General features: G+C 46.3%; 1 protein-coding gene across 2 annotated transcripts; it reads left to right on the top strand.

Annotated features, from left to right (window-relative positions):
- Positions 1–23,002, top strand: LOC118979032 (dimethylaniline monooxygenase [N-oxide-forming] 1-like). Of its 2 annotated transcripts, none has more exons than XM_037034896.1 (8): positions 1–132; positions 6,808–6,996; positions 8,458–8,620; positions 10,432–10,574; positions 13,338–13,537; positions 19,346–19,701; positions 20,437–20,509; positions 22,048–23,002. In XM_037034896.1, exons 1-8 carry the CDS (start codon positions 1–3, stop codon positions 22,382–22,384), a joined length of 1,593 nt encoding a protein of 530 aa, XP_036890791.1. In that variant the 3' UTR covers positions 22,385–23,002. The 2 variants fall into 2 exon arrangements, with proteins under 2 accessions (XP_036890791.1, XP_036890792.1); XM_037034897.1 differs by lacking the exon at positions 1–132 and adding an exon at positions 6,348–6,424 and having other exon boundaries at positions 22,048–22,384.
- Positions 23,003–23,958: the final 956 nt, after the last annotated feature.

Raw genomic sequence — 23,958 nt, forward strand, 5'->3', positions numbered from 1 at the left:
ATGGCCAAGCGGGTTGCAATCGTGGGGGCTGGGGTCAGCGGCCTGGCCTCCATCAAGTGCTGCCTGGAGGAAGGCCTGGAGCCCACCTGCTTCGAGAGGAGCGACGACCTCGGGGGGCTGTGGAGATTCACTGTAAGTGGGATTTTAACCACTTTTTTGTATCTGCTGAGAAAAGGATTTGACTGGTACAAAAGGGACTGCATTTCTTCTACAAGGGCCAGCTGCTCTGGGGAGGGGCTAGAAATGTCTGCTGAACTCAGGCAGGGGTGTGGGGGGGGCAAAGTGGCCAAGGAGGGCTGCTGAAACTGATGAAAGAAGCAGGAACGCAGCCCAAGCTTTGGGGCAAGGTGTGTCGGCCACCGTAACAACATTATCCAGAGCCCAGAGGAAGGAAGATGCCCATGAAGGGCTGGAGAGAATGGAGTGGCTGAGACAGGCCAGGAGCACCCTGGGGGGAGGGGAGCAGGGGCAGAACCAAGAGGCTGAGGCCAGACCAGAGAGAGCAGGTTTTTGTGGCAAAGGTGCAAACACAGTGCCGGAATTTCAGCCTCGGCTGCAACTCTGCGCTGCTTGGACTCGCTCCTCCTTCCGGCCCTGCTCTTGCTGAAGTAGAACAGCACAGGGCTCGCTGTACAATGGGCTCGGTCCTCGAGGCCCGCTTTCCAGGCAGTCTCAGCCCATGACAAGGACAATCAGGAGTCACGAATGTGGGTTTGGAGCCTTTTTTGTTCCCTGAGCAAAGTAAATGATATTCTCAAATCTCAGCAGGGCTCTGGTCTGGATTGGAGAGGGTGGTGAGGAGAGGAAGGAGGAAAGGGGCCTATAAAGCCCACTGTTGACCAGCCTGGGGTCGAGGGGGCCACAGGGGCCCTGCTGGTGGTCCCTGAACCCCTGTGAGCTCCATAGCTCAGCCTGGGAAATGCTGGAGATCTCCCAGACCTCCAATTTTCCCTCCTTCTTGGGAGGGCAAGACCATTTTCCCAGAGCCTTCAATGAGCTATGCAGAGAGCTGCCAGGAATGGTGGAAGGGAGCAAGGTGTCAGGTGGCCTGGCTTCAGAGCCCCTGAGGGTCTAGAGAAAGAGGGCATTCCTCCAGCACAGAGGCAGTGACTTGGAACTGGGGAAAAGTCATCGTTTTCTGACTCCTTGAGCAAAGTTCCAGGGAAGTCAAAGTTGCGGAGGCCAGCTTGGCTCACAGAAAGAAGGGCTATGTCTTGAACTGTGTCCAACCACTGAATGGGACCATAGTGTGTAGACCCCTCCAGAAGGCGAGAGCCAGAAGAACACAGCTGCTCCCACAATTCAAATGGCCTACGTTCCACTAGGAGAACAGAAACTGGGCACCCAGGGCATGGTAACTTTCCCTCCCACATGCACTGCAGACATTGCCAATCAAGCATGATACCCCTCCCCTGATGAGCCTCAGGATCCTTCTTAACACGGTATTCCAAAGAAGCGCTACTAATCCACCAGAGTGGGAATGGCATGGCCCATTTACAGGGGTAATTAGCAGGGTGATTTGGTTAAAGTCACCTCAACCAAAGCAAAATGTGAGCCCAGGGTTCTCAGGATACCAGATAAATACGGGCCTTATATAAGCCACAGACCTATATAATTATAAAAACACAAAATACAAAAATATTGATGTCAGAATTAAGAGAAATGACTTCCAGATGCAGCTGTGCCCAACTAGCTGTGTGACTTGGGCCAGCTGGTCAAACTTCTCTACACAAAAAGCACCATGGGGACACCAAATTGAGAAGGACTCTCCCTTCCCTCTGGGAGCTGTCAGGCTGATAGGAAAGGGGTAGGCACCTACAAGTCAGAAACAGTGCTGTGGGCATTTAAAGGAGGGACAGGATTATATCCACTTGAGGGGAACCAAGGAAGGCTTCATGAAAGAGATGGTACGTGATGGACTTTGAAGGGTTTCAATTGGTAGAAGAGATTGTGTGGGAGACACTAGGGAGAGAACCAGTAAAGAGAAAGTTCTGCCCTGGCTGGTGTAGCTCAGTGGATTGAGCGCGGGCCTGCAAACCAGACGATCGCGGTTCGATTCCCAGTCTGGGCGCATGCCTGGGTTGCAGGTCAGTTCCTGGCAGGGGCCAGTTCCCAGCGGGGGATGCACGAGAGGCAGCCATGCATTGATGTTTCTCTTCCTCTGTCCTTCCCTTCCCCTCTGAAGATAAATAAATATAATATATTTTTTTAAAAAGAGAAAGTTCTGGGCATGCTTGGAAAATAAAAATGGCTTAGTGGTATACCACATATATGTAGTATAAATTTCTCATGTCAGAGAAATAATGGGAGAGTGGCTGAATCTTTGATTAAAATAGTCACACTCACCTTGAAAAGTAGTGGGCAATGAGAAAAAGATCTGTTGTCGTTGCTGTTGTGTTTGCTTTGTGTACATGCTGGGAAGACTCCACTGTCTGCAGGCAAAGAGAAGACGCCTGGGTGGTAGGAAGAGACTGAAGCCCAGATGGGACGAGGTCCTGGCACTGAGAGGAGAGAGTGGAGTCGCAGGCCCACGAGGAATGGTTCGCCTGGCAGAGGGGGACAGACACCTCCCCAGAAACGGGAGGGAAGCATGAACACAGGGGAGAAACATTAAAGCAGAGAGAAGGAAGACACAGGAGCACGTCCAACAGGCCTCGACTCTTCCAGGAAAATGTGGCTTCTGGGGAGCATGAAGAGGGAGTGGGTGGAGGATGAAGAAAAATGGAGAAGGTGGTGAAAAATAGGGTGAGGCATGTGAGAAGACATCGAAAGGAAGGGAAAGAGGGCGATCCAGCTGCAGTCGGGGAAACAGCACCCAACTGACATTTATATAAAATGAGAACAAGGAACCAGCTTGAAGAGATAAAGGCTGAATTACTGGGGGGCCAGAAACAGGGAAAACCACCCCCACCTTCATTCAGCAGCCCTCTCTTAACACAGCGGCCTTTTTACCACCTTGAGATGCCCCTAGTGCCCGACTGAAAATCCCTAAGGGGCACCTGGCTCTAACGTGTTAGATGAGTCTCCTGGGTCTTTCTAGAGACACCCTACCCCGTCCCACCTCACCACACACACACACCCCCCACAGAGGGCTGGTTAGAGGAGCCCACTCAGAACCTGTTCTAGCAAAGGCCGTGCTTGCCAGAGCGTCTGGACAGGGGGATCCTCCGTGTCTGCACTGGGCACAGGGAGCCTAACCCAAAAACAGACGGGCAAACTGCACAAACCCAAGGCACCTGTGGACATGGTTTCCATTTCCTCCAATGACTATGGAGATAATAAACCAGAGAGCTTCATTCGCACTCAGAGGGCACGAATCTGGTCTCATCCAGCCACCACGGCCTTCAGCAAAGAAAAATGAACAAGGGCTGGCATGGAAGAGAGAGGCCAGTGTTCACTGGGGCTGGGACAGGTTGCCACCTTTAAAGAGAAAAGGGGTACAATGGCCAAGAACCCACTTCTGACTACTGACTCCAATGGGGGCAGGAGATGTGTCTGTCGCACACCCCCTCTCTCGGGGCCTTGCTAGGGAAGGGGGTTTGGGACAGCAGCACTAGAAGCTGATGACCTCAACTACCCGGTGATGTTGAAGAAATCCAATGTGAGGAGTTGTCCTGTCACTCCAAATGAACATCGCTCTCAAAGAACCTGAGTTGCAGCCTTGAGAATCAGCACTCGTGTGGGACCGAGGCAGCCTCCAGTGGCCCAGACTCCATCTGCACTGGGGGACACCCTGTGCCCCGCGCTGCGCATCCCCGTGACACAGTCCAGACCCCGAGAATCCTGGAGTGACTGCTCTGCACCGAGGTCTTCCCTCTGTCCACGCACTTTTCGTTTAGTCCACAAACATTTATTGAGTACCTACTATGTGCCTTATGTGCCATATAATTTTTAGAATCAGTGAGGACAGTGGTAAAGTATAGTATTTCACCTCGAAGTCATTATGGAATGATTTCTGAACAGTGAGAAATGTCCCTCAGCTATCTCCATGTGAAGCTTGGTAAACCTGATTCTTACGAGCTTTCTTTAAAAAGCTTATTTAAGTTCGCTAATCTTGTTAGGACTCTTTTTATCCAAATATTCAACAATTATTGAATTCCTATTATCTTTGAGGTATAACTCACAAGCTCCTACCTTTTGGGGGATTCCCTGGCTTATCCGATTGAGGTGAGTCCTGTTACTCTTTCATATTGAAACATGCCATAACAAAATGCTTTGGGACATTTTTTGGACCTAGTTTTACGGAAACATTTACATGTATCATGCACATCTCTGGCCCCATTTAACAGTATGTGTTCCAGACTCAGCCTTTTATTAGTGCTAACTAGAAACTGACAGCATTAACAGAGTATTATTCATTACATGATGGTCTCAGATGCCACAGAAAAGTAAGGGAACTTTGGCCACATACTGATTGAGCCCAAGATGTTTATAACTGACTTTTCCCCATTATACTGACAACGGGGGAAAAATCCGAGATGTCCTCAAATAAACTACAGCAGCCTCGCTGGGAAGAAGACACAGACAGGCTAATCAGCTAACAACTTCGGGCCAAACCCAACAAAAGACTGGCAACACTCCAGAATGCACGCCGAAACTCTGCATTAACTTCCATGTGCTTATCTCTTCCACTATTCCAAGAGAATAGGCAGGCTCCTCTGCTCCTTGCTTACACGTGAACTTTCCAGGCCGTTGCTGCTCACCACCAACCCTACAGAGCAAGCTCCTCCCTTGGGGATCCTTCGCGTGTGCACATGTCCCCAGACTCGCTGCCTTCACCTCCTCCCACCCCCTGCATTTACGGCCAATGTAAATTCTTTCAAAACGAGGTACGTCTTTCTTCCCCAAGGGGTGGACACACCGTCCTCTCCACCCAGCCCTGCCCAGCGCTGGTGATTTAGACTGCACACCCCCAACCAGGCCCTTTCCCTGGCTAGCCAGCATCCTAACCAACCCTTTTTCAGAAAAGCTTTCCACTCTGAAGGTTTCCATTTAACGACACCACACCCACTTCCTGTGCTGTCTGCTCTCAGTTCTCAACATTACAGCTCCTCGAGTCTCACCCTACCTATCGTCTTTTCTTCCTACAACCCAGAGGGAATTTGATCACTTCTATTTGGGGTTTTTTATTATTATTGACTTGAGAGAGGACAGGAGAAGGGGTGGGGGAGAAGGGATTGGGGGGGAGAAGGGACTGGGGAGACAGAGAAGGAACGAGGGGAGAAGAGAGAGAGAGAGAAAGAGAGTCGATCACTTTCAAACCAACACTGAATTTATTTCTAACGCCTGGCTTCAAGTTGAAGGATGTTCTGAAATTCCACTATCCAATAAAGTGACTGCTGATATAAAAAAAAATTATGAGTTTATTCGTTTAAACTGATGACAATTGCCAGAAAGCAAAATATCAACAGACTGAGGAAATGTTCCGGAAAACGGCAGTTTTGCAGCTTATTTTGTACCTTAGAATGAAGGAGCTGGTACAAGGAAGATTATGCACAAACCAGTGGCGGCGGGTGGAGGAGGAAGGGGTGAGCAAAGTGGGGGAACCTCTAGGTTGGATAAAAGGCAAAAAGGAGGAACACATACTTCTCCGGCTTCACTGGGCACAGGACAGCTAAGAATTCACATTTATAGCACACACAGATGGTACGTGGGGAATAAAATAAAAGCACAGGGTTCTGAGGCCCCATGCTCTCGTCCCAGTGACTGTGCCTCTGAGAGGCCTGGGACGGAAAATCACTCTGACATTCCAAGGATATGTTATCTATGCTGGATACATCAGACTGTGGACGGGCTCCCTGACGTCAGAGACTGACCTTTGTGAAGGAAGCTGTAGGCCTGGGACTCGACCTGCCTGGTTAGGAATCTGTGGTCAGACCCTCCTGGCAGTCACATTTGGTCACGGAGCTTGTCGGGCCTGCCCTGCGGCTCCTGGGCCTGTCAGGTTTATGACAGAGCCCCTTTCTGGTTCACATCGCCATCAGCCGCACGCAACTGTGGAGTATCGGTGACATGACTAAGAACCGACATTTTTTGTTTAATTTCATTTTAAAACCAATACTTCTTTCAGCTATCAGAGAGCTTTTAAGAATATTTGCTGCCCTGGCTGGTGTGGCTCAGTGGATTGAGCGTGGGCCTGCGAACCACATGATCACAGTTCGATTCCCAGTCAGGGCACATGCCTGGGTTGCAGGCCGGTTCCCAGCGGGGGACTCATGGGAGGCAACCATACATTGATGTTTCTCTCCTTCTCTTCCCCTCTAAAGATAAATAAAATGTATATATACTACTAAAATTAATTTCACTTGTTTCTTTTTACTCTTTTATTGTGGCTACTGGAACAGTTTTAATTGCCTCTCCACCATTCCTGTTGGATAGGACCCCTTAAAGCCTTGTTTCTCAAACCACGGTTCATGGACCAGCAGTAAGTGCACAGGAGCTTCTTGGAAATGCAGAATCTCAGGCCCACCAGACCCACTGAATGCATCTACATGTTAAGATTTGGGGCTCATTCTCAACAAGATTAAGAGGCATTGATCTAGAGAGCTGTGCCTCTCAAACTGGGGATAAGATTCAGTGTTTCTTCTATTTCCAATCAAGTAGAGAGAGTTAAATTGTAAAAGATAACAAAAGTGAACTACAGAAAAATGAAGCAAAGAAAAATATCAAAATACAAAATCTAAATTTATGTACAAAGGACATAAAATAAATTGCAAGAAATGTGTAAGTGCCTAAAAATTAACAGACTTCATGGGTGTGTGCACACACAGACACATCCGCACTCACATGCGTGCACTGTCTGGACAGGGACATGTTGAAGAAGGCAGAGCCAGCCTCTACAGGTCTGTGGTTTCCAACAGCTGCAAGGAGATGTCCTGTTACTCAGACTTTCCATTCCCAGAAGATTATCCCAACTATGTGCCCAACGCCCAGTTCCTGGAATATCTCAAAATGTACGCAAACCACTTCAACCTTCTGAAATGCATTCAATTCAAGGTAAGACCCAACACCAGTTAGCAGCCAGGGGTACTCTTTAACCTATTTTCTACATTCTCTCTGTAGCCTAGTCTTGCGCTCCACAGATGAGAAAGTGAACTGGCAAGGCTGATGGCACCTGGTTCCACTTCTCCTGTACTAACCCCAACCCAAGGGAACCTGCAGGTGGAGATGGATACTTTGTGTAAAGATACACAGGCATAGATTTTAATCTGTAACACTTGTATCCATGTATCCAAAGGCGCCCAAAACATATCAAACCACACCTTCAACATGAGCCAAACGCCTGCACACAGGGAAACGGAGAACTCTTACCGCCAGCCACACGCTCCCCTCCTGACTTTCCTTTCATCAGGACGGGCCTGTTCAAAGGCCCGCACACAGAACCTCATTACTTGAAGGGAAGCTTTTCTCAGTGTCCTTGGTGCTAGAAAAACTTTTGAATATTCTTCTCCTTGGCTCCCGGACAGCGACAAGAGGGAGGTAAAGGACATGAGTAAATGAATATATTCTCTCTCTCTCTTTTTTCCCCTTCCTCTCCGAGAAACCAATGAAAATCCATGTGTTTCCCTTCTCCTGTTTCCCTCCCTGTTGAGATGGGCATATTGAGGAGTTCACAAGGAATTACACAGAGAAAGCAGCGTGAGTGGGAAGATTGACCAAAACAAACAGCAAATGATATTTACATTCATGACCTTAAAAGTGCTCCTGATCAAAATAAACTCAAAGTTTGTTCGCTGTGGCATTATTTACCATGGCCAAGACATGGAAACTACCTGAGAATCCAGTGATGGATTAATGGATAAAAAGAATGTGAGATATACACGTCATCTAATATATATTATTATATATGATATTTCATATGTAGTATATTACATATGATGTGTGATTATATGTAATGTGTATCTTATTATCCAATATATAATATATATTGTGTATCTAACATATTATATATTAGACAATATACATGAAGTATATATAGTACTTAGATAATGTATGAGTGATACAATAATAAAGTATATTATATGTTTATATATTATATACCATATTATATATTATAATGCATAATATATAACACATTTATATAGTATATATCAACATATACACATTATATATAAAATACGTAATGTATATAATATATATTTCAGCCACTAAAAAAAGAAGGAAAGCCAGCCATTTGCAACAACATGGATAGACCCTGAGGGTATTATGCTAAGTGAAATAAATCAGAGAAAAACAAGTATTATCTGATCTTAATTAAATATGGAATCTAAAAATCTGAACTCCTAGAAACAGAGAATGGATTGGTAGTTGCCAGAGGTAGCCCAATTCGATCTGCAGAGTTTTGTTTATTAATTATGTTTAGTCTGAGCTCTAGAATGTTTGAGATGTCAACTGGCCTGTAAGCCTTTACTGGAACCTTGATAACTATTCATCATGGTGTCTACGATTCTTTTTCAGACTAAAGTGTGCAGTGTAACTAAACGCCCAGATTTCACTGTCACCGGCCAATGGGATGTGGTCACTCTGTGTGAAGGGAAGCAAGAGTCCACTGTCTTTGATGCTGTCATGGTCTGCACTGGTCTGCTTACTGATCCAAATCTGCCACTGGACGCCTTCCCAGGTACAACATTCTCTGCAACTGACCTTCATGTGTCTCATGGAGCCATCCTGGTACTTGACTGGGCTGGGAATTAATTCCTACAGCTCCTCCTTTAAGTAGTTCAAGTTGTGAGAAAATGGGTTTCTTCCTAAACGGCACTTCCTGGCTAGTTTTTGGCTTCCATATGTTCCAAACAATCTATGAGTACCAAAGAGAAGAATGAATAACTAATGAGAGTTTTATGCTTCACTGAGGTTCAATGTCCCTCCTTAAGTGCCTGGCGAATGGCTTCTAAGATGTGACATACCTAGACAAGTTGGTGGCATAAGCACCTTGCCAAAGTTGAGGTTAGAGGCCACCCAAGTCAACCAGTGAATAAAGGAAAGTGCAATTTGATTTTTTCACGAGTCATAGCAATTGACTGGGTCAGGCTTATGGCACTGGGCCCCTCGCCAACGGGGGTTACGCGCCTTGGGAGGCAGGTAAAGACATCTTTGGGGTTCAGCGTCTTTTTCTGTCTTTTGCAACCAAAATCCACATTAATTTCTGTCAAAAATCATTCAAATTACAACTCAGGGGAAATAGAAATTCCAATGGTTTGGTTTATTTCATCTTCAGTAAAATATTCAAAAAGTTTAAGCTTTCAGAAATTTTTTTCTAAATATGAGCTGTCATGATCCCAAGGCTCATCTTCCAGCGAGTTCATGTGCTTCCCCTGGTCCTCAGTCGGCCCCCAGAGGTTACTCAAGTCAGGTCAAGTGCGGCATACCCTGAAAACTGCCACAGGACAGAGTTCCTGAGGGAGAGCGCCACACTCGGTCTTCTTTCCTCTGCGGGGAAACTCTTCCCCACGGTCCCTGAGAGAGGCTCCCTGGCCTCTGCTTGAACGTGGTCAGCAGCGAACTCTCACCACCCCACAACACAACCCAATTCTTCATCTGCTGTTGCCTGCAGAGCAGATTCCTGAGCAGCGAGCTACCCAAACTCCTAGGAAGGACTGCCCGGTACAGGATCCCTCCAAGAATAGAGGAGGCTCCTTGGCATCGAGGCAGCATCGCATTGATCTAGCACTGCTATGCTCTACACGACGCACTAAGAATGTGGAGGTGGATGAGACACCCTGCAGCCTGTATGGAAAGAGAGGATTTTTACAGGACTCCAGGAGAGACATCACAGTCCACATATAACCTAGAGTGATGCCAATACTCATTTCACAACAAACTCATATACTTCCCATGATCCTTGATCTAGCCTCCAAATGTCACTCAAGTCAGATCAGAGTAGGAGGAAGCACACTCTGAAGTCAACTGAGCCAATGCATGCAGTTTGACTAGGATGAGCTTGGGACCCAGGGACATGGATTCTAGGCTATACAATTAACAAGTTAAATAATCTTGGGTCTCACACTTTACATTTCTAAACCTCTGGTTTCATGCCCATTAAGTTGAGGGGTTCTTGGTCCTTGCTTGTGAAAGGTCCTTTATAAATCAAATATTAGTATATAGGATGTCACTACCCCATTATTTCTACCAACCTTTAAATGGTAAGAACTCCTTACACTTTTCCTAATAAGTCTTTATGCCATGATATCTCAATTTAGTAGTCAATCACCCAGTAGAGAAAACTAGAGGCCTACCTAATGAAACGAAGTAAGTACCTTCATTGAATTAATAATCACTCATTTTTATTCACATTTCAGATTTTCTTAAATTGAGTATGCTGCTATAAACAATCTAAATCCTGTGTCTAAAGGATGTCAGTAACTGAATAATAGGTTTGTCTCACTCGCTGATCCTGTAAAGAATCTATTTGACTTACTTTTTTTTCTATAGGTATACATACTTTCAAAGGCCAATACTTTCACAGCCGACAGTATAAACATCCAGACATATTTAAGGACAAGAGAGTTCTTGTTATTGGAGCGGGAAATTCTGGTGCAGACATAGCTGTGGAAGCCAGCCACGTGGCAAAAAAGGTACCATTTTTTTTAACACCAAGTTCTTTATTCTTTAGTTTTATGTTTTTTTAATTCACACTGTGATTGCTTCTGAACCCATAAATAATATCCTCTGTTCTTACTTTTCCATCACAGTTGACATTCAGTATCACATTAGTTTCAGGTGCATGGCATGTAATTAGATCACCAACGAAGTGACCCCCCAGTAAGGCCATGGCCCACCTGATGCCGTACCTCGTCATTAGAATATTTTTCACTACATTCCTCACACTCGTGCTGTACTTTATATCCCCATGACTGTTTTTATATCTACCGAGAAGGTACCATTCTCCATGTCATCTAATAAAGAGCTTTAGCTTAAGACACAAGCCTCAGGCAAGCAGTGTTGGACACCATGATAAATAGTGAAAGGAATAAATATGCCTAAAACACCTATACAAAGTAAATTTTTAAACTATTTTCCTTAAACGTTTACAAATTTCACTGCAAATTCTAGGCAGCATCTTTCCTCCAAAAGCTACTTCTCAGACTTATTTCTGTTGCCCTCCCAAGCATCCCGTGAGGACTCCTAGAGGCGTCTGGTAGCTCCTTGCTCAGGTGTCCCGTTGGCTCCCTCCTTCTGGTACTGCCACCGCCATCATCGGACCCATACCACCTCACCCTACAGCTGCTGCACAGTCCTAACAATAATGTCAGAAATAGTTACTATGTATTGGAGCTTACTCGGTGCGGAGCACCTGACTGCACTGTCTGGGCCACTCAATGAAACAAGGCACTGCAGCCGGGGCTGTTAGCACCCTGACCACAGGTGGAGACACTGAGGCTAAAGAGGTTGAGGAAGCCACTGCCTAAGATCACACCCCTCACTGGCGGTAGAGCCCGTCTTCAAACCCAGGTCTCTTTAATTCAAAGCCTCACCTCCAGTACAAACAAATCCTCTGCAAAGCCTGCTTTCGTTATGACACTTATGTTAAAGAAAACAAAAACCTCTAATAAATGCCCCATCTAAAATGGTAAGTGGCAGATGTATTACCTCTGCGTTACAGGGCTATCCGCAATCTGGTCCACATCTGTCATTTTAACTTGCCCTCCCCTCACTACTTTCCTGCATCAGCCATAGCCTGACAGGTGTTCTGAGCCCTTTCCAATCCCCGCACCTGGGACCCGCTTTCCCCACACCACCCCCCACAGTGCCCTTTCTCTTTCTTTTTTGAGAAGGAGAGTGAGAAACACCTATTTGTTGTTTCCCTTATTTATGCCCAGACCTGGGTTCCAGCCTGCACCCTTGATGTATGAAGCTGATACTCCAACCAACTGAGCTACCCGGCCAGCATGTACCCTCCTCTCTCACTACCATCTACACGGACATTCCAAGCTATTTCATCCCAACACAAAAGGAGCTCTCCCTAGTAAGAAACGATGTGACACTTGTAACTTACACTCCTCGGTTGGCACTTTTTAACTCTTACAATTGCTAATTACATTTATAATACATGTTTTCATTCCAACTATGCTATGAACTCACTGAGAGCCACTGGGCCAGCAAATACATATTAGTTGTTAGCTTCGGAGGTGCTGAATGTTGTGCCAGGTACCGGGGATACACTGAAGAACGTGACAACAAAGACAAGTCCCTGCTGTCGTGGGGCACACAGTCATGGGAGACCGGGGGTCAGGCAAACGAGGATAAGGAACTAGGTCAACAATCGCAACAGGGAAAGTAGTATGAAGAAAGAGGACTGAGAGTGTGTGACTTTAATTACCTTTTAACTCTCAGAAAAGGACTTGCTGACTGCTTTGTGGATGGACTGATCTGGAAAGACTTAGCAGACTGGTGAAGTCATCCCAAAGGAAGAGAAGGGAGGCCCTGAGGCAAATATTAGCGTAGTCTCATGCACTAAGACCACCACATTCGGGTGGCATATTATTATGACTGTTTCTAATCAGTTGGGAATTTCTTCAATCAGAAAACATGTGTTGACACACATCTTATTTCAGCATCAAATAAGAAAATTCTCTGTTTAAAGAATGATTCACATCTGCCAACATGTCCTACTGGATTCTGCATCATAAAAGAGAGGCGGGTTCAGTGCAAACACGTAGAGTGTCAGCATCATTGATAAGCTCCCAATTCTTGCCCCACATTTCCTGTATGGCACATACTGCTCCCTTTTAAGGCCAAAGAGCACTTATAACAAAAACACTGACTCTAGCTCTGGTCACCATGCCTCAGTTTGTTGGAGGAAAAACCATCTGTTAAATCAGTCGTTTTGCACTTGCAAAGTAACAGACTAGTGGAGTAAATTTTCTGAATTTTAAACAGTTGTACAGACAACTATTATTGTGTTGATACTAAAAAAAAAAAAAAAAAACCCTCCCCAAAAACCTACTAGCTTAGTGAATTCAGTCAGCTGGGGTAAATTCAGTCAATCTGTAAATTAAAAAACAAAAGTCCACCAAAACTAACTGCATCACTAATTTTTACTGTCAGTTCAAATGAAACCCTTTCTAGACACCTTTCAATTAGTGCCAAACCCTGTTCTTATTGCCTACAATTATTATAATATATCCTAAGGCAGGTTAATACTCTACAAACTCGAACCATTATTTCAAAAGAATAACTTTAAAATAAGAGCTGGGGAAGCCAAACTACCCTATCAGGGATGTAGTTTGAGGGTGGCAGACGTTTTGACGTCATTCCATTCATGAAACTTCTTGAGTCCCCGGCAAGCCAGGCCTGTTCACTGCATCAGACTGAGCGGCATCTCTGATTGCTTCCAGGTGTTCCTCAGCACCACAGGAGGCGCGTGGGTGATCAGCCGAGTCTGCCACTCGGGGCTGCCCTGGGACATGCTGTTCACGACTCGATTTAAGGTCATGTTCAGAAATTCTCTCCCAACACCAATTTTGATTTGGTGGATGGCAAGAAAGATGAACAGCTGGTTCAACCATGCAAATTACGGCTTAGTCCCAAAAGACAGGTAAATACAACGTTTCAGAAGGGCTAGTAGAAAGGAGTCTTCCCCCTTCTCATAGAATATCCAAACCGCACAATAGCACGCCAACATGACTGAATATGAAGGGAAATCCCATACAAACTCCTTAGATCATAAGTAGCTAAACGTTTTTGAGTTCTCATCAAGTAAAATGATAAATTGCGTCTACCCAACAACACTTAATGTGGGTAAACTGAGGCTTGGGGAGGAAGTGCAGCCACTTGCCTAAGCTCGTATAGCAACAAGCAAGTGCTGGGACACTGGCAAGATACCTAAGCCTCAGCTGCAGCAATCCTGCAGGGCTAGTTTATACTGGTTCCAGGTGTGCAGCGCAGTGGTTTGACAAACCTGCTTTACAGACTGTTTCCCCTGATACTGCAAGTGCCGGCGTGCACCACACGTGGTATAACAGCATTACTAACTGGATTTCCTAGGCTGGACTCTACACCCCCAGACTATTTAGTGCCTACTGATCTGTACTTGTCGATGCCTCCACCTTTTTCACCCAGTTCCCCAAACCACCGCCCCCCACCTCTGGCAACCATGAGTCTGTTCTCTGCATCTATGAGGCCGTTTGTTTTGATAATTTTGTTATTTAGATTCCACATACAAGTGAAATCATACAGTATTTGTCTTTCTCTAACTGATTTCACTTAGCATAATACCCTCTAGATCCATCCATGCTGTCACGAATGGTAACATTTTGTTCTCTTTTATGGCTGAGTAATTTTCCATTGCCTATACGTACCGCAGCTATTTTGTCCAGTTGCAGCAATCGGTAGAAAATGATCTGTCTACAACTCTGACAAGAGCAACACACATGCCTTGCATCACTGGGTAGAAAAAAAGCAAATTCTAGAGTTGCCCTTCACCATCCCCCTCACAGCAGTGCCTTCCTGACCTTGTGAAGATGACCTTGACTTCCATCTGTCCTTTCAGTTACAACCTAGGGCTTTCACTCCTTATGCACTGAGTTGGCCCAATGAGGTCACTACTAGAGTGGCATCACAGCCTAGCGATCCTGTCTCATCTCCCTCCAGACTTAGCTCTGGCCCAGCACGGACGAGGTGGCACCCACGCAACCATCGGGGGCATACGGTCCCCTACCTGCCGCATACCCGTCTTTCCTCTTGCTCCCTTCACCTTCTCTCACATACCTTCCTCTCGCCCTGCTCGCCCTTCCCCGCCATTATCTCCACCTAGTCCTTACCTCCTACCTTCAAGCCTCCCAGGAGTTTTGGCTCTTTTCATCAGAGCTTTTTCTACCATAAGCTTTATCTAGCCTGAGTGGCAGCTCATGGGCCAATCAAACATTTCATTTAATCCTGTAAATGACAACAAGTGTGAATGGAGCCTGAGAAGTTACTCTTTAGTTGCCAAAGTTCTTGCGCATGCACTCTTTCCTATGCTCTTCATCCCACATCAATTGCGGCTGCCAAGTGTGCCCGACCCTGTTTGACCCATAAAGAGAAGGAAGCCTAGAGGGACCAGATGACTGCCCCAAGCTCTGCGAAACAGGCACTGTGTCTTTTGACTGTTACGACTCTGTCTTTTGCTGTGGAGTCACCGTAAGCCAAATATGGCTCGGCTGGTTGAAAATCATAGACTGGTCTTTCAGTGACTGCAAAGGCGTAGCCCAGCAAATATCATTCCGCCTTCGACCCCCCGAAGCCCGGGCAAGTTTCCCTGGTACAACTTCCTGGCGGGCGAGAGCCTCGGCAGCGCCGCCAAACGCCGAGTCCCCGGTCCTAGCGCTGTCCCTCTGCGTCCAGGTGCCGCCTGAGTGAGAGGGTGGCCTGAATGCCGAGTTCAGCCAGGTCTGCCCTCCTTCCCCTCGGTAAACCCTGACGTTTCGCCCACCATCCGTCCCCGCCCCCAGGTGCCTCATCCACGACAGAGCCCTGGAAGGTGGTGGCGGGCTAGGCTGATGGCCCTGGCCCGGCCGCTCCCGGCAGCGACGTCACACCCACGCCCAGGTACGGAGCAGCGACTCCTGCCGGGCACCCCCACCCGACCCCGCCGGCTGGAAGAGCTTAGGGCCATGAACGAGAGGAAGAGATGGGGCAGAGCCGGCTGTGGCGCCCGGCGCCCTCCTGAAGCTGCGGGGCCCCCACCGCCACCTCATGGCCCGGAGGAGCGGGCGGCGCCCTGACTGGCCCTCCACCCGGACAGGGTGGCGGCAAGAGCCCGCCCTCATAGGGGCTTGGGCCTACCTGCGGGGCCTCCACAGCAAGGTCCCAGCTGCATCGCCTGGAGACTCGACCTCAGAACGGAGGGAGTGGGCCGGAGCCCTAGGACGTGGTCAGCCACTTGGCGGCCTCGGCACCCACAGCGCATGCTCGGCCTCTGAACCGCCGCCCCGGGGGCTGCTGGGAGGGCAGCTCTGCGCGGACCACCTTCTGCACAGCAACCCCACGGGCAGTGCAGAGAGGCCAGGGAAGGGCACCCTCCAGCCTGCGGGAACTCTCTGGACAGAGGAGCAGGTGAACACCATTCTTCCGACCTCCCCACCTCCAGAGGGCTGGCGAGGGCTGTGTTTGGGTTGGGCTTTGGCCTGCCTGGGAGATCACCTGAGCGCCTTCCCAGCTGCCTCACCTGGGTTTGCCTGGAACTAGAGGAGCACGCGGGAACAACAGGGCTCACCACGTGCTCACCACCTGCTGGCAGGCCCCAGCCTGCATCCCAAAAGTATGCAGCACATCAAGGCCAAGCGGAGATGTCTTCTACACAAGACCACTTTCTGAACAAGAAATGAGAGGCTGTATACAGAAGGCTGGGGAGCCATGAGAGCTCTCTGGGGACTGCTGAAATTCTTCCTGCTTGGATGAGCTGGTAAGGGACATAGTTTAAGCGCCCCCTCCACCTCCACCTGGTGGGCCAACGCTCTCCAAGTGCTGTGGCCTGGCTGCAGGGTGGCTGTGATATATTCCTGGACACATCACCCACGCCCACTTTGGCTGGAACAAAGGGAGCAAGCAGGGTTAACAGGGCAGCATGGCACGCACCTGCCCCCACCCCCACCCCCGCCTCGAGCCCCTGGGCTTCGTGGGCCAGCACCCCAAGCACTTTACACACCCACTCCGCTCCTGCCAGCCTGCCCGAACCACCCGGCACACGGACTGCACAGAGGCCACTTCCACATCAGAACACTTTTCCAGGACAGAAGGAGACCGCTATTTTGTCTAATTCATATAGATAAGCATAGAAAGCCAAACAAAATGAAAAGACAGAGGAATCTCTCTCAAAAGAACAGGAAGAATCCCCAGATAAAAGCCCTAAGGAAACAAAGATAAGTGATTGGCCGATAAAGAAATCAAAGAAGTGGTCACAAGGATGCCCACCAAGCTTGCGAGTAAAACAGAGTCAGGAGAACTTCAACAAAGAGAAAATATAAGAAAGAATCAAGAAGACCTGAGGTATACAATAACTAAAGTGCAAAACACATCAGAAAAAATCAACAGGATGTTAACTAACACAGAAATAGAGATTAGCACCCTGGAACACAGACTAGTGGAAATCAACCAACCAGAACAGCAAAAAGGAAAAAGAATTTTTAAAAAACGAAGGTAGTTTAAGGGACCTCTGGAATAATGCCAACTGCTCGGTTGCATTATACAGATCTCAGAAGAAGAAGAAAGAAGGAACAGAATTTTATGTAAATAAATAATAGCTTAAAAACTTTCCTAACTTGTAAAAACTAAAGTTTCGGAACAGCAAAGGAAACTATCAACAAAATGAAAAGACATCCCTGGCTGGTGTAGCTCAGTGGGTTGAGCGTGGGCCTGCCAACCAAAAGATCAAAGGTTCCATTCCTGGTCAGGGCACATGTCTGAGTTGTGGGCCAGATTCCCCAGTAGGGGGCGCGAGAGGCAACCACACATTGATTTTTCTCTCCCTCTCTTCCTCCCTACCCCCTCTCTAGAAATAAATAAATACAATCTTTGAAAAAATAAAAATGAAAAGACAACCCATACTGAGTGGGAGAAGACAAATGATATATCCAATAAAGTGTTAATATCTAAAATACATAAACAACTCATACAATTTAAGACCAAAACAGTCCAATTTAAAAATTGAGCAGAGGACCTGAATAGACATTTTTCCCTAGATGACATAGAGATGGCTAACAGATACATGAAAAGATGCTCAGCATCACAAATCATCAGGGAAATGCAAGTCAAAATCACAATGAGAGGTCATCTCACATCTGTCAGAATGGCTGTCTTCAATAAAACAAATTACAAGTGCTGGCAAGGATGTGGAGGAAAGGGAGCCTTCGTGCACTGTTGGTGGGATTATAAATTAGTGCAACCACAATGGAAAACAGTATAGAGCAATAAAAAGCGAACAATAGAGCTTTCATACCAACCATCAATTCCACTTCTGGGTATTTGTCCAAAGAAAGCAAAGACGCTAATTCAAAAAGATATAATCACCCTTATGTTCCTTGCAGCATTATTAGTAATAGCCAAGATAGGGAAGCAACCTAGAAGTGTAAGATGTGGTATTATCTGTCCAGAAATTATGCAGGCATGTAATATGAAAGACATTTGTTGAAGAAGATACAAGAAACACTGTACATAAGACAGTGACACCTCAGTCCCCTTCAAAGTAGGCACCTTGGGACCTCACATAGTTTTTCCAATTGCCATCAGCTGCCCTATCATATTTTCCTGAACCTCATCAACAGTCTGAAATCTCTTTTCTTTCAAAGGTGATTTTAGTTTGGAGAAAAGCCAGAAGTCACAAGGCACCAAATCTGGGCTGTAGAGGGCCGAGTCACTGGGGTGATTTTGATGTTTTGTCAAAAAACTGCGTAAGACATAATGCATGAGCAGGAGGGTTGTCATGATGAGGCTGCCAATCACCATTTGCCCACAGCTGCAGCCTAGTAAATCATCTGGATAGTTTCCACAGAGGAATGTTCAAGCTTAATGCAAAATCTGATGTAGATTCATTGCTCACTCAGTCATGTTGAATGTGATAGCCACGGAGTGCACATACTCACTCAAGGACGTCTACTGCCCCCACTGACTAGTACAGTGACGTGTTCACACATGCGCATTCCAGTCCACTCTCCTTACCTGCCAGGTTACATCAATATCACATAAACTATTCTCATTGTATTAACAATGGTTGGACTTTTTTAAGACAGACCTTATATGTATATATGACCAGGCATTGCTGTACAAGTTATATATATATATATATATAATGGAATATTATTCAACAATAAAGTGAATGAAATGTTGCCATTTGTGACATGGATAGACCTAGATAATATTATGCTAGGGGAAATAAGTCAGAGAAAGACAAATATCCTATGATATCACTTCTGGGTGGAATCTAAAATAACAAAATAGAACAGAAACAAACCTATAGGTATAGAGAACAAGCTGGATTGCCAAAGGACAGGGGGTAGGGGATGGGAATTTAAAAAAATAATGCTCAGATTTCCTGATGATGACATGTCGATGCAGGTTAATTGACTGAAATAAACACACCACTCCGGTGGGGGATCAGATGGAATGGGTGGCTGTGCATGTGGAGGGGCGAAGGAGATATGGCAAATCTCTGTACGTTCATGAACCTAAAACAGCGATAAGAGATAAAGTCTTATTGCTGCCCCCCTTAAAAAATATTTCAAGGTCTGGGAGGGGAAAAAAAAAGACTGGCATCTTCCATCTTCTTCCTAGCCAAGAGCAGGGTTTCCCAGTGAAGACAGGGAGGGAGGACGCGGGAAGGTTTCTGTAACATCTGCTGGCAGATCTCTCTCTCCCTGCGTTCGCTCAGGACACAGCTGAAAGAGTTCGTGATAAACGATGAGCTCCCAGGCCGCATCATCACTGGAAGAGTGCTCATCAAGCCAGGCATGAAGGAGGTGAAGGAAGACTCGGTCATATTTAACGACCCTCCAGAGGAACAGCCCATCGACATCATTGTCTTTGCCACTGGGTACACCTTTGCTTTCCCCTTCCTTGATGAAACCGTGGTGAAAGTCGAAAATGGCCAGGCATGGCTGTACAAGTACATCTTCCCGGCACATCTGGAAAAGCCAACCCTGGCTGTCATTGGCCTCATCAATTCCTTAGGCTCCATGATACCCACAGGAGAAACGCAGGCTCGATGGGCTGTTCGGGTCCTAAAAGGTAAGTGCGTGAGAAATAGGGCAGACGTATTCAGTTTGCCATGTTATTTTGGATCCTAGAAACGTAGAGATCCTCCCTCGTTCCTGTTCAAAGCAACAGAATCTTTAAAAGCAGGATTCGCGATCTGAATCACACTATCAAAATGCACTTATACTATTACCAACACGGAGATAAACTAGAGCTTCAAGAACTACAGGGTCCGGCAGAAGTAAGGCCTGCTTGAGTGTGGCTGGTAGGGTAATAACATGGGTGTCATAATTTATAGTTTGAATTTGAACATCTCACCTACAATGTCATATGGCGTGCTTGAGTGTGATTTTGTTACGTTATAGAATGACAGGCTTATGATTTTGTAATAAAAAATTTTGTAATGAAAAAAGGGATGTCCTCTGTGCTAGACCCTGTATAAGCTGTATCTACCTGTTAGGTTGACTGAATCAGCTGATTCAATTCAAACCGCAGCATTCAATCAATTCAGTGATAAAATTCAGGCACACCAGTTGTGAGGTTCTGCCTTATCAAGTAAGTAGGGCGGTGACCAGATGCCAGTCTTCTCAGCTGGGGGCAGTCTGGCCAGGAACATACCACCGATCCACTTCGGCTGCTAAGGCATTTGCCAGAAGAACCAACAAGTAGCTGGGTACTAGAAATAACCGCTGAGCAGTAGTAAAGCATCTTTACCCACTGAGCAAGCACCTGAAGCTCCGGCTGAATTGCATTTTTGTCTGTTTTTAGGTGTGAATAACTTACCTCCTCCGAGTGTCATGAGCGAAGAAGTTAATGCGAGGAAAGAGAGCAAGCCCAGTGGGTGAGTTACCTACTCACAGGTCCTTTTCGAACGATCACTGAAATGGGTAAAAAACACCGTAACAAAGAGAGGTGAGAACTACACTAGAGAAAAAAGAAGCACCTGAGACTTAGAAGGAAACGTCAGGAGAGAGGAGGGAAGTTTTAATGTCCCAGAATCATCGCTTCCGACCGTGGCCATCCAGCATCACGTGGGGTTTGGGGTTCTAAACCGAGTATCGTTAACCCTCCTCTACCAGGTATCCCGCACCTTCCTAATCAGCACGCAGACAGTTCAGTTTAGTCACGCTGACCCTGGGAGTGTCTGCTCATCTATTCATTCAACCAATCTCTATTCCACTGTCTCATTTTGATCAGACCCCATTTAGAGCAAGAGCGGGCACATGAAGGCCTAGCGGCCAAATCCACTGACCACCTATGTTTTTCTTTGACATTGTTAAATGTAAAGATGGGGGTAAAAATGAGGAGGAGAATATTTTTGTGGTATGCGAAAATTATATAAAATTAAGGGGCCATAAAGTTTTATTAGAACATAGCCTCCGTCATTAACTTATTTATTGCCTATGGCTTCTTTTGAGTAGTAACAGCAGGGTAATTGAAATAACCTGGCCCTCAAAGCCTCAAGTCCAAGTGCAGCCTTTTGCAGAACAGGTTTGCTGATGCCTTCCCTGGAGGAGAGGTTTTCACTTTTCTACTTTTTACCTGTCGTTCATAGGCCAAGGATAATGGGAGGGGGTGGCCGGAAGGAAGGGGGTCTTGCCCTCCCCCCTCCACTCTCACTCCTCCTCCAACCAAAACATCTCCAGTTTTATCTGTTTTACTACATATTTAGAGCTCTGATGTAAATTTTCACTCCAAAAAGATTTCTGAGGACAAAAAAGTTATAAAATCACTGCATTTTAGAAACTTATCCCTTCTCTCATTCATATATATACTTCCAAAAGTTCAAATGTTGGTCTGCCTCCATGGTACATCCCCAGATAATCAAACCATTTCAGATGCCTCTCCTTCATCCTGAACCTGGTGTGGTTTGATCTCCATTATGGAATTCTGGTGTAACCCAGACAGTTAGAGCTACACAAGGTAAAAGCTTCTTTTCACATGGTCCCTCGGTGATTTTAGGGACTAATAGCAGCATTACAAGGGATTCCACCCTATTGATTTTTGTGGTTTTTTCAATATTGTACGAATCGAGCAACGATTGAGTTTTAGAAAGATTTAGGAGTAACAGAATTGTGTAAAATACTCACATTTTTTTCTAGAAATTGCTAATCATTTCACAAGAGAACTATAATAATACTAGAGGCGTTGTGAGCATTTAGATTGCCATATGTGGACAGTGTCTTTCCAAGGAGCTCATCTTGTATTTAACTAATGCAGTGAGACCATTAGGCAGCGATGGGCATGAAGGGAAGGGTCCAGAAAGCATCTCAGATTTTGCAGCATCATTGTTAACTGTTGGCACTTGTGCTGGTTCTGAGATTACCATTATTTTATCTTTGTGTCCTCCCCTTCCTCCCCAATCTTCCTTTTATACAGGTTTGGCTTCCCCTACTGCAAAGCTTTACAATCAGATTATATCCCATACATAGATGAGCTTCTGACTTACATCAACGCCAAACCCAACCTGTTCTCTCTGCTCCTGACCGACCCACGCCTGGCTTTGACCGTCTTCTTCGGCCCATGCACACCATACCAGTTCCGCCTGACCGGCCCAGGAAAATGGAAAGGAGCCAGAAATGCCATCTTGACGCAGTGGGACCGAACCATCAAGCCCACCAAAACTCGCACTGTACCCGAATCCCCATTTCCCTTCGTGAGCTTACTCGCTGTCTTTCTGGTTTTGTTTGTGGCCATTTTCCTGACTTGCCTGTAAATAAAAGATGGCCTAAATAACATGTCAGATGCACAGGGCTACCTGCCTTTGAATCTCTGCAAAACACTAGCAATGGTAGCTGAGTTTCCTGCTATAGAGAGCCTGGTCTCCCCAGGGAAGGCTGAACCACACAGTCCAACCTATCAGAACACTTGGACAAGGAAACATCAGTTGATTTTGTCCAAGGCAACAGAGCTGGTAAGTGGCTAAGTCGGGACACAGGTCTCTCTAACAGACATCCAGGGCTCTTGACTCCACCACTGAAGCCTGGTTTCTAATGTTAAAATGGCTGCAAAAGTCTTAGAGTGGTATCACAAAAGTCACCCAACAAGGACATTCCTCCATGAAAGTACCTGTACATCTCCCTTTCTCTGCCAGTGAGGGTGTGTGGGTGTGCCTAGAATTTCGCGGGTCTATCCTTTCACTGCTTTCGCGGGTCTATTGGTGCACTGCTATGTTTCTGGGTCTCTACATGAATCTTTCCCCCCATTTATCACCCCCTCTTCTTCTCTGACCACGTCCGTGCTAGACTTAGTCTATGTCCGTAGCATAAATCAGACTTGATAGAAAGAAAGCCTTCTCATTCCTACTTTTGAAATCATTCCATAAATTATACTGGAACATACACAGTATTGCTTTTTTCCATTCATAAAAATAATTAGTTAAGTCCCAGAAATTTAGCGAAAGAGGAAACTAACCAAACACATTGGCTTTTTGCACCCTTTTTTCAAACCCGGGCTTCTGAAATATTTCATCTCCCATAGTAATTTGACATTTTCAGAAATCCTGTTTGGTATATACAAATAAGACCCTTTGCTGGGCCAGCCTTAGTTAACAATGCCTATCTGTCTACATTTCAATGCTCTGGATCTTGCAACATGCCCCACTGCAGGGGCCGTGGCCAATGCCTAGAGAACTGACCCCAGTGACAAAGGTCTGCGCATAGCAGCTGTGTGAGCTTGAGCAAGCCATTTACTTCTCCTAAGCTTTTGTCTTTCTTGCTGCAAGATACGAACTATAGTACATCCTACTTCATAAGGGTATTCTAAGAATGCAATGGTGGGACCCATATAAAATGCCTAACACAGTCCTGCTGTTCACTGACAGCTATCATTACCATACCTGCTTAAGCAGGATGCATGCTTTCATGCTTCCTCATTTTTCTCTGAGCCAAAGACCCAGCTCCTCCTTGGACAGGCCCAGTGGTCCATGCCATGGGCTTCTCAACTGCAGCATGCACAAAATTAAACTCATTATCATCCCCCAAAGTGCCCCCTACTCACTCCCTGATATCCTCCTCTACAGAATGTAACATTTCCTAGCATCAAGTGGCCCGTTTATTGTAGGGCATTATAATTCCCAAAACGGGGACAGGAGTTCAGAAGTACTCAGTAGTCCCCCACTTCCTCCTCCCTGACCTGATCCCCAGTACCTGGTGTGAAATATAAAAAGGAAAAGAGCCCTAGTTGGTGTGGCTCAGTGGATTGAATGCCAGCCTGCAAACTAAAGGGTCACAGGTTCAATTCCCAGTCAGGGCACGTGCCTGGGTTGAGGGTCAGGTCCCCAGTAGGGAG

The sequence above is a fragment of the Sturnira hondurensis genome, unplaced genomic scaffold, assembly GCF_014824575.4.
Source record: "Sturnira hondurensis isolate 20B ecotype Veracruz unplaced genomic scaffold, ASM1482457v3 Scaffold0022215, whole genome shotgun sequence".
Lineage (NCBI taxonomy): Eukaryota > Metazoa > Chordata > Mammalia > Chiroptera > Phyllostomidae > Sturnira > Sturnira hondurensis.